This window comes from Lutjanus erythropterus, chromosome 18 (assembly GCF_056507025.1).
Source record: "Lutjanus erythropterus isolate fLutEry1 chromosome 18, fLutEry1.hap2, whole genome shotgun sequence".
NCBI lineage: Eukaryota > Metazoa > Chordata > Actinopteri > Lutjaniformes > Lutjanidae > Lutjanus > Lutjanus erythropterus.
This window is the reverse complement of record NC_139334.1, coordinates 13,446,478-13,457,334: the sequence shown is the minus strand read 5'-3', so window position 1 is coordinate 13,457,334 and position 10,857 is coordinate 13,446,478. Positions and strand designations below refer to the sequence as shown.

The following is a 10,857-nucleotide window of genomic DNA, read 5'->3' as shown; positions in this document are numbered from 1 at the left end:
TGCCAAACATTTTTGCTTGCTGAAACTTGAGTATTTAAACCAACAGAGTGACATATATCCGTCATTATAGAGATATTTCAAAGTATCAGTTGGTTAAGTTTTAGAAATTTACATAACATTACACATACTAACTTTAATCCCCTTCATTTCTTTCGCATAGCCTCAACTGACTGGTGAAACTTTCAGTAAGGCAGCAGAGGGCTTTAATGCACACGTCTCTAAATTTACGAGGAGCATTTGAAGGCGACATGAGTTCACGCCTTCCGTGAATCCTGATTGGCTCCCAATTACCAGCTGGGGTCTCCGATTGGCTACTGAGCGTCCATTGAATCCCCTCCTCTACCTTTGTCAATTTCTTGCGCTCCCGTTGAAAACGCCTGGTTGTTGTTTCCCCGGGCGAGCCGAGGAGGAAGAAGTTGTCCAGCCTACCCCGTGTGTCGGAGGTCTGGGAACACCGAGGGAGGATAATCGCGGAAACCTCACTTTCTTCTGGGACCAGAAGGGCCACCTGAACGGAAATAGAGTAGTGGGCCGAGAGCCAGGAGGGATATAAAACCTTCACCCATCACCTTGTAGCAAAGCGCGGTGTGTGTGAGCGGCAACGAGCCAGCAGCGTGTAACACCGCTGCTGCTGCTGCTGCTGCTGCTGCACGGGATAGTGCTGGAGCAAACAAGGGAATGACATAATCAACATACCCAGAGATGGTTTACTACCCGCAGGGACCTTCAGAGACATCATTGCTACTACTGCTGCTGCTGCTGTGAACTTTTCTGTGCTAAAACTCTACAGACGAGGAGAGGGATTTACTGCGGAAAGTGCTTCTTCTTCTGATCGGCAAAGGGATTAATTAATTATGCCGGACCAAATCACAGTTTCAGAGTTCGTGGCAGAGACGAATGAAGATTATAAGTCGCCGACTGCCTCCAACTTCACCACCAGGATGTCCCACTGCAGGAATACAGTGGCTGCTCTCGAGGAGGTGAGTGGGATTGTGGGCACCAGAAACACTAATCCGCCAAAAAAAAAATAAAAAATAAATAAAAAATCACACAGTTAAAAGAGTTTTTTAGGTCATCCTTCCATGGTATAACACAGTTGGTAAAAACATGTTTTAATCTCAACAGTTTATGTCAGCTCACAGGGGGTCACCTCTACCCAAAGTCCTCCACCACACCTCTGTTCATCCCTCATGCTCCATATACCCACTGTAATCAGCTCAGTTATTGTTCAAGGCTTTTATTGCTCTCCTGCTTACAGTGTGTCGTTATAAAAAAATATCAAGAAATTTTATTTGTTCCGTCCCCTCAAGGACTGGGCAGCTAGAGCAAGTATAATCAAGTCTATTGTATTTATTAGTGATATAATTATACCAAAAAATCAAGATACGGTATGATAATAGCACTACAAAAAGTCCAAGATATGATTTTTATCACAATATTAAAAAACAAAGATGATAAAGAAATGATGATTTGAAAAACTGTTAAATTTAAATCTAATGTGTACAGTAGAGCTGTGTTTTGGCAAGGATCTGGTCATACGATATGTATTACGATGCAGGGATCTTGATTCCACATATTGTGATATATTGCGATATGTACTGTAAGCACGGTGAAATATTGCTTTTTTAAAAATTTAAGGAAAACAGTCGCAAAATAAAGAAGACACTGCCTGAGTTAAAAAAGTTGACTGTTCTATGGCATCAGAAGAGTGAAGAGGGAAAACAAAACTGCTGTCTCGCAGTCAGGGGTTTGAACCACTAACTGTAAATACAGATGGACGACTCGTCTCCACTTCCTCCCACTGAATGTAAGTAAAGCCATCTTGCGCTGATGACATCATTTAGAGCCACAGCCTGCGCCGTGGTGACCACCGTCGGAGCTGTGTATCAAGTTCCTGCCCATACAGCCGATTGACTCAGGTGTGAGCAAAGCTCAGCTCGCTCAGTTGGCACTAATTCAAATCAAACTTATCTGAGTAATGAACACTTGAACATACATACATCAGCTTCATCGTGTAATCATGTTTCAGTTTGTCCCATCTGCTAACATGGAGGGGGCGGAGTTTATGAGCTATACTGCAGCCAGCCACCAGGCGGCTATCGAAATGTTTGATGAAGAAGGTTTTTATTACTTTCCTATGATATTTTCATGAAGAAGTTGAATGCGTTACGTCCCCTCAGTGATTAGCTAGTTATAGTCAACTCATGTTCATGTAGCTCCAAGTCAAATAGGACTTTCACTAATTTGGCTCAAAGGGTTTTACAATCAGTACAACATATGAACTCTTGTATCTCTAGACGCAAATTAGACGCTTTCAGATGGTGAAAAGATAGAGGAAAAAGAAAGAGCAACATCAGAAGGATTCTTCCTCCGGGAAAGACAGACAGACATGCAAGAAATGTATTTTGCACAGAGAAGAAAAAATCAGGAGAAATACTGAGAAACAGAATGAGAATATAAGGTAGAGTACAAACATATAGAGTGGAAAGTGATTTTAAAAAGTAGGACTATTTCCATCACTGCTTAATCTGTCGATCATTTTCTTGATTAATAGATTAGTTGTTTGCTTCATAAAATGACAGAAAAAGGTGAAAAATGTTGATCCCTGTTTCCCACAGTCCAAGGTGACACCTTTACATGTCTTGTTTTGTCCACAGCCAAGTGATATTCGGTTTAGTGTCAGGGAGGGCGAAAGCAACCAGAAAATATTCACATCTAGGAAGCTGAAATAAGAGAATTTGGAAGTTAAAAAAAAATAAAGGACAATCATCTACACAAATGCCACTTTTCGGTGGTGGTCATCACCTCTGTTTTGTCTGAATGCTCATTCCCACTGTGATAGATGGAGAAGTACAGCTGCATCACACCGTGTATGTACACAGAGAGCACTTTGTGTTCTTCAGGTCATCAGGAGGAAGGACACTTCCGCTTTGTTCCCTGACAGCCCACTACCACCGCCTCCCTCCCTCCCTTGTTATAGTTTCCCTACTTTGTGTGCTGCTGTATGGCAGAGCCTCGCCCTGCCTGATGGTAAAAATAGAATTTCCCACATGAGCAGCTCAGTGTATTATGTGTGTTAGTGTGTCTCTGCTCTGTAAGTTAGGGTATGCATGCAGATGTTTGGTGTTGTATGAGGAAATGGATCATTTCTGCTGTGAAAAAGTTTAAGTTGCAGTCCAAATGGGATTGAGACAGATGATTTGATGCCTAATACCTTTTTATTGGAAAAAAAAACCCTATCAGAATGTATATGTGCTAAGACGAGATAAGTAGCCTAATTGGAGTCTGTGACTGTCTTTCTAGGGCAAACCCACTGGACATAGTGCAATAACCACATAATCTGTGTGCAGTACACGTCCCTATTGGTGCAATAGTAAATTTATTCAGTGCAATAATTACAGTTACTCTTGTGCAATAATTCAGTTTATTCTGTTGCATAATATCATCCATGCTACTGCAGTCAGTCTTGTGCAATAATACACCTATTCTAGAGTCATTTTCATTGGATTTATTTATTTTACTTATTATTCTAATATTCCAGTTCACTTAATTCATAATTCTACTTCACTTATTATTCTACTTTTTATGTCGTAACGGCGGCAACAGTGGTGATTAGAGGCGTTATGTTTTTGGGTTGTCTGTCCATCCGTCCGTCCTCTTCTTGTGAATGAAGTATCTCAAGAACGCCTTTGGGGACTTTCTTCAAATTTGCTACGAACATCCATTTGGACTCGAGGATGAACTGATCAGAGTTTGGTGGTCGAACGTCACTATGACCTCAAGTCTGACCCACTCTTCTGAACATGATAACTCAGGAACACCTCGAGAGAATTTCTTTAAACTTGGTACAAATGTCAACTAGGACTTAAGTATGAACTTATTAGAATTTGCATGTCAGTTGTCAAAGTTCAAGGACACTGTGACGTTACAATACATGTTGTTCACCATAACTCAAAGAATTCATACGCTTATTTCACGCAAATGTCTTAACAGGACAAAATGATGAGGTGACAATATTTAATATCCAAAAGCTCTAAGGTCATCATCACTGTGACATCATAATGTTCAGCTCTTGGTCAGACCTCTGTATTCCTCTGTAAAAATAGTAAAATAAAGAAGTGAAGACAGCCTGTTTCTCACTGGAAATTATTTGTTCGCATCTTACATGTGAATATAACTTCAATTTCACACTCAAGAAGTTTTATTAAATTCCTTCAAAGTCTAGAGAGGCATGGATGTAAACGGCAACCTGACTGGTTGTTGGAGGCTTACATCTGCGAGGCATTAATTCTAATTTTGACTTATTTTTTGACTCTGTGTTTGATTACTGAGAATTGTTTTTGCTCCTGTGTATCTTTGTGTCTTTCTCTTTATGCACTAATCAGGAGTAGAGCTCTGAATTTTCTTGTGCTCTGTACAGTGGCAATAAAGCCTTTCTGTTTTATTCTATTCTTTCTATTCTAATGTCGGTTCTGCTTTATTTTTAACCCGTGTTTGAGGCGCACTGGCCCAGGCTGCCAGACAAGCACCTGCTCAGGCTGACAGGTGCTTCACGTGGGCGTCAGACAGACACATTGCTACGCTTTGTTTCATTCAATCCTCTGCTGGTTTTAAAATAGCAATTAATCTGCTGTTGGGAGTAATTTCAGCGTAGCGTAGTGTGGAATGCTTTTCCTGTAGGAGTTAGCAAACACGTGTTGATTTTACTGTTTTGAAATAGTAGCTTAGCAGTAATCACCGGCTTGAGAGTCAAATTCAGCAGCTTCCTTTCAGAGATGAGCTGAATTGCTGCTGAATTGTTGTCGCAGAGACGTGGAGTAGCGTGTTGTTGTTTCACATTGACCGCCCCACGCTCAGGCTCAGGGAACACAAGGCCTTATTGTTGGCACAACAAGACCTCGCTCACTTTGGTCTGTTTGACCAATTAAACACTGCAGTGCACGGGGAACACTTCCACTTATTGTGTGCCGGCCAGCGTGGAATCTCAAACACACACACAAACAGAAAGACATTTACATATGTACATAAGACCGGAATCAACAAGTAGCTGATGTTTTATTAAGTTAAAAAAATCTGACAGACTGTCAAGAGGACGACCCTTTCACCATTGAGTGCAATAATACATTGTCCTACTGTCTATTCAAGTCTAAATGAAAATAAAAATATCAGATTTAGCCGTTTTCAGCATTGTGCTGACTTTCAAACGTGCTGATTCTCTAGAACAGCAGTTTGTTATATAAGTACTCACTTCTCAGCTTGTACCCTTGAACTGGCAGTTGAGGACAGGCTGATTGGAGCAGCGATGTGTTCTCTGATGCTGCAGTCGGCTGGTTTATCAATTCAGATGCCTTGTTTTGTGAATTGGCACCTATGAGTTTTGACAATGGGCTGTCTGTTTTGTTGCCGACTTCAAGATTTTTGCACACGTACTGTTTTTGCCCTGTTGTTGTTTTTAGTGCATAAATATTCTGAATATGATAATGCTGTCAGCTAAAAAAGGTGTTTTATAAACATTTTATTATGTGCACTCATTTGTGGTGCTCAAAGAACCAAACAATATGTCTGAACAATTCAATGTCTCTTTCCAGAAATCACAACCCAGTTACTCCACTTAATTTCTGAAAAGAGTTTTTCAAATGTAGTTTTGGAGCTGTGAGTACTACAAAATGGTTCTCTATCACTTTATTGCACTCCTGTAACATTGCTGTTTTCACAAGGGAGTTTTAAACAAAATCCATCAAAATCGATGCAACAGAATCAGATATATTTGTGTTATGCTAGTGGCTGGTAATGAAGCTTCAAGCAGAGATAAGGAGTGAACTACAGAGGTCTGGTAAGCCCTCAGGTCTTTTGTTATTTGCAGACTTGTAGTCTTCAGACCCGACCAACGCTGATTTATCAGACGTCATGCAGCTCCCTCTGGGCCACAGAAGGCTTTACACAGCTTTTTTTTTTTTTTTTTTCCACATATGCAGTAGTACTTCCCCAGACCTGTAAACAGACTTTGATGTGTAAAATGAGTGGAGGAAAGCCTTTCATATGGTCACGCTCTAAATCGCTATTACATCTGTTCTATTTGGACACAAGGTTACTTTTCATGTGGGTGTAGCTTGTTGACAAGAGAGATTCATTTGTTAGTAGAAGTGTGATTAATGTGTAAATCTGGTGTTCCAGATGGCTTTGGTACCAATTCCATCGAACTTCTGCACCTCAGTTCTGTTACCTGTTCTGTTATCTATTCTGTTGTGAATGATTCATCATTACCAGTAAAACCTAAAAACAGCATGGTGTATGTCAACAATAGAGCCAAACTGCTTGATTATGACAAAAGCTTTAAAAAAAACCAGTGGATTTGTTGAACTTTAAATATAATTAAAATGAAAAACCTAAATCTCTTATGAAAGTATAATATAATAAATATATAAAGACTTATTTAGTATATGATATGTATGATAATGTATTTTTTTTTTTGGTACATGAAATGTGAGAAAGGATTACTGAAATGGGACTTTCATGTCCTTTTTGGTTGCTCCAAGCATCTGTACCATAGACATGCATCAAAATCCAAGTTAGGGGTTATTATCAGAGATTAAATACAGGAAAAAATGTGTGCGGGGGGACATGAAGTCACTAAATGCCCATTATGGAAAGAATTCAACTGGAAATTTTAGTACTGATTTTATTGTTTCAAAATATGACAGAAGTAGAATTTGTGCTGGGGGACTATAAACAGGTTGGAGGTCATAAAAACATATTTTGGGAATGTTCAAAATTGAAGCTGTACTGGGTAGGGACAATACTGACTTATCATTAGACCCACTATACTATATCATACCTGATGGAACTATGCCAACAGCAGTATGTATCATATTGTTTGTGTTTTTATATGTCCTATGTGCAGCATGTGTTTTTCAGCTCAGTCCACCAGTGCAATTTTTATCCAGATTCTGTCAATTATTAATGGCAACATTCACTGTTTTGAGCTTTTTGGCAGATCGTCAGTGCTTTGGTGGCTATCTTTTCTTTCCAGTTAAAGTTTTCCTCTTCTCTCTAAGGACACTGTTCTCCCTCTCTGTGTTTATCAGACCATCTTACCCCAAATTTATGATTCAAAATGTATGCAGTACTTTGTATTTCCAAAACCATCTTGCACTTGTTTAAAACGGCTGATACACTTACAACCTCATCTTCTTAAAATACCTTTAAAACTAACTGACCTCTGTCGGTCTGTGTTGTTTATAGGAGGCCTTTAAACACATTAACAGGAGAGAGGAACCTCAAGCACTCACCGGTTTTACAGAAATGGGTTCACAAATGTTGCATAATTACTTCTTTCTAAACTTAATTGCATCTGACACAACCTTAATTAGGCTAGTAGTTTAAACTGCTGGCATTAAGAGGCCATCAGGAGAGCTTGTGTGTGTGTGTGTGTGTGTGTGTGCATACATGTTTGTGTGTGTGCTGGTAAAACCACAGCAATAAAAACCTGTTTATCCAGTAAGAGGATGTTGGGATTTGGGTCATGACCCCCCTTTGTGCTCCTGTAAAACATGGCTTTTCTTCTTCCACACGCAGGTTGACTTTCTTCTGACAAGTTCAGACTTTTCAGACGTAAGAACTCTAAGAATTGGTTTTCCACTCAAAGTTTTGTTCAAAATGATCTGAATGGCAAAAGGTGATACTCTAGTACACTAGGAATACTATGATCTAGTCCTGATTTTAATTATTTTGTCATACTTTGTGTTCAGTTACTGATTTTGTAGTATTGTATTATTGAACCCTTCCTCCTCCACTGCGCCACCTCATATTTCACCATGCTCAACCTCACTAACAGAAACAAGCTCCTGAAAATAACTAACGTATCTTCCAAAACAATTGGTGTTATTGGTCCACTTCCTGCCAGCTCTCATTGACACTGACTGCCATCACTTGCAGAGCACTGACCACAGCACATGACCCCTGCCCCCTACTCAACCTACCCTTCACCCACCTGCCTTCTGGCCACAGATACAGACAACCAATCTGCAGGAAAACATGCTTTAGGAAGAGTTTTATTCCCTCAGCTATAAATGCTTTAAATTGCCCGGTAATAGACTTATGTTGTAATTTTCTCTTTTGTTTATACCTTGTTTTAAATTCTACTTTTGTGTACAGACTGTGAAACAAATTACTGTTACAGAGGACAGTAAAGAATGAATCTGAGAGTTCATTTGTTCTCTTTTCTAGTCAACTTTGACATTGAAATGCACAAAGCAGAATGCACAACAGTGTTTTCATAAGCTAAACCACTACAACACAAAGCCAATTGTGTTCTCAACTTTCTGTGTTAAAAACATGACCTCACATGTTCCATTTGAAGGAGGCACGATCAGCCCCGAGGGCAGAGCTGACCTCCGTGTTAAGTATTGATCTGCGTGAAAATGCCCCTGTGCGTTCGTCTCACCAAGAAAACCTCACGAGGATGTCTGCAGGATGTCTGTCTGAGGCCAGAAACTGGCACACATTGTAGTCATCTTAGGTCTATTTTTGCATCTGTGACTGTTTTATGCTCCACTTACTGAATCCTGCCGGGCAGAGAGACACTCCTAAAATGATGCAATCAATAGAGTTGTCTCCTTGAACAAATCTCAAGTGCATCCACTTCTAGCTCAGGCATGAAGATGGGTATATTTGTGTAATACAACGGCGTTGCACTTACAGCCCATTGAGCACTTGTGGCAGGCATTTACAGCTTTTATTGTATATTTATTCTTTGTTAAAGTGGATCAGTTATTGTGATCACTGTACGTTAACAGCTCTCTCAAAGTGTCTGAGAACTGAATGCAATGGGTATACAACAGATCTGACTCACACAGCAGACTGCAGAAGATTGCTGAGTATTAGGGCCTGTGGCTGCAAAACAACCATCACTACTTGACATTCAAGACCAGCTTTTGTGTTGTCAGCAGTGTAGCCCTTTGATCAGTCTGTCAGCTGGATATAGTTGCTCAGGCGGACGCATAATGTTTCATGACATTACAGGTGCGTTGTAATTTACAGCTGACAGGTAGAATGCTTGCTTAAAATGCAGTCTTGGACATCCCCTGTTATTGTTGCTGAATATAAATATCCTCAAGTTCTTTCAGACCCTCCTGGCCTAATAAGCAGAGCTCTGCACTCGATGTCTTCAGCATGCCTATCTCTCTAGCCCTGTTTATTTACATAATGCTTATTTTTGCAGGGACAAGTACATAGCATCAACCAATACCACATACCACAGCAACAGCATGCATAAGTTAAATACACACCGCTCAATAGAAAAACAGACAAAACAGAACAGTAATACATTACAAAGCACCAAAAAATCTTCATGAAAGCCAGCTGATCATCTTTGTCAAACCGTTTCAGCTGGTTTCAAATGAGCCTGCTCAAGATCCCATTTGAGTTCGCTTCCCTTTTGAGGTCTCTTCAACAGAGAAAGACGTCTCTCCAAAGGGTGTTTTGGAGAAACAAAATTTTAATTCTTTGTAACTGTAACTGAAGTTACTGAGCCTGAAACTCCAATTCACAATGTCAGCAGTTACCTAGGAGCCTGGTTATGTAGGGTTGTTTGAGTACTTGCAGCATTTTGTTCTGGTCACCATTTGAAACAACCTGCAGCTGCAAACCAGTTTATTTTTTTGTGCTTGGTCACAACAACATGGAGTTACTGAAGAAAGCATAAGACAAATGGACTGACAATGAAGTCCACGCCTTATGGAGCATTTATGCTGAGGAGGAAATTCCTAAGTTATATGGCGCCATTGTTGTTCTATAGCCATGTCCAAAACTGATGTGCAATGTGGAGCAACTGTCTCATTTTTGTTCATACGCCAGCAGAATAATTTGCCTAATTTTTGTGAGTCTTTAAACAGCAGACGGAGACAATGTTGGGCTGAAGGAAACTTAGTTCCTTGAAAAGCAAAGATCTGGGTACTTTGGGTGGAAATACTGTACTAATCATAGGCCTGTATCCCTAGAGAGAAAACCACTTCTGCATGGTCTATATCCTCCCCTTATATAGTGTCAGAAACCCACCCAGCCACTAGGCCTCTCTCTCTGTCCCATATCTTTCTCTTTGTCCAGTTTATTCATTTTTTGCCGATGAATAACGGTTATTTATAGCTAGATCAGCTTTTCATGGGCCATTACTGGTGTTGGGGGGGGGGGGGTTAGTGGTAACTCGGTCCTGAAAGCTGACATCATTAGTCTTCCATCTGGCTATTATTTCACCCAACAGAGGTCCATCACAGTGGTATGCCAGCTATGCACTTGTAAGGCACTCTGTCTTGCTGCTTGGTTTTGTTGCGCGATTATTAGGGAGAATCTCTGGGAATGGCGATGGTATTCACAGCATCCAGAGGCAACTGTCGGCTGCGCAGCTCACACCAGCCTTCGGTCTGAGTTCTCAGGGACTGTTTCTAGCTTTCCTTGTGTCTGTGTATATTACAACAAGGTAATGGGGCTTGTAAAATAGTAAGTAGATTCTTGATGAACTCATGAGTGTTAAAAGCAGTTAGTGAGTGCCTGCTGTGAGTGTTCTTAGTCTCTCTTTATAGCACTGCTAAGCTTAATCTGAGGTTGTTTTGGGTACATGCTTTAACGTGGCATAAACCATTATCTTCTGTTAACACAAGATGATGTCTCATTTCCAGCTGCCTCAGCTCTGTCTTTGCATGAACGGTTGTTGCAGAACAAAACACCTGCTCTCTACTACTTTTTTGAGCTGACATGTCTCACTTTAAGTGCAAAAATTTATGGCTGATGTGTGCATCTCAAAGGCAAGCGTGCTCTCGTAACTCCTCTCCGTGTGTTAGTCTGCCAGCTTGTGTTGACGTT

The 10,857-nt window shown here is 40.5% G+C and overlaps 1 protein-coding gene across 1 annotated transcript in view; it reads left to right on the top strand.

Annotated features, from left to right (window-relative positions):
• Positions 1 to 376: 376 nt before the first annotated feature.
• asap2a (ArfGAP with SH3 domain, ankyrin repeat and PH domain 2a) overlaps positions 377 to 10,857 on the top strand; it is a 79,085-nt gene continuing 68,604 nt past the window's right edge. The window contains exon 1 of the mRNA XM_084743241.1: positions 377 to 980. Coding sequence (XP_084599367.1) covers positions 855 to 980 — 126 coding nt within the window. The 5' untranslated portion in view covers positions 377 to 854. The remainder of the gene's footprint in view (positions 981 to 10,857) is intronic.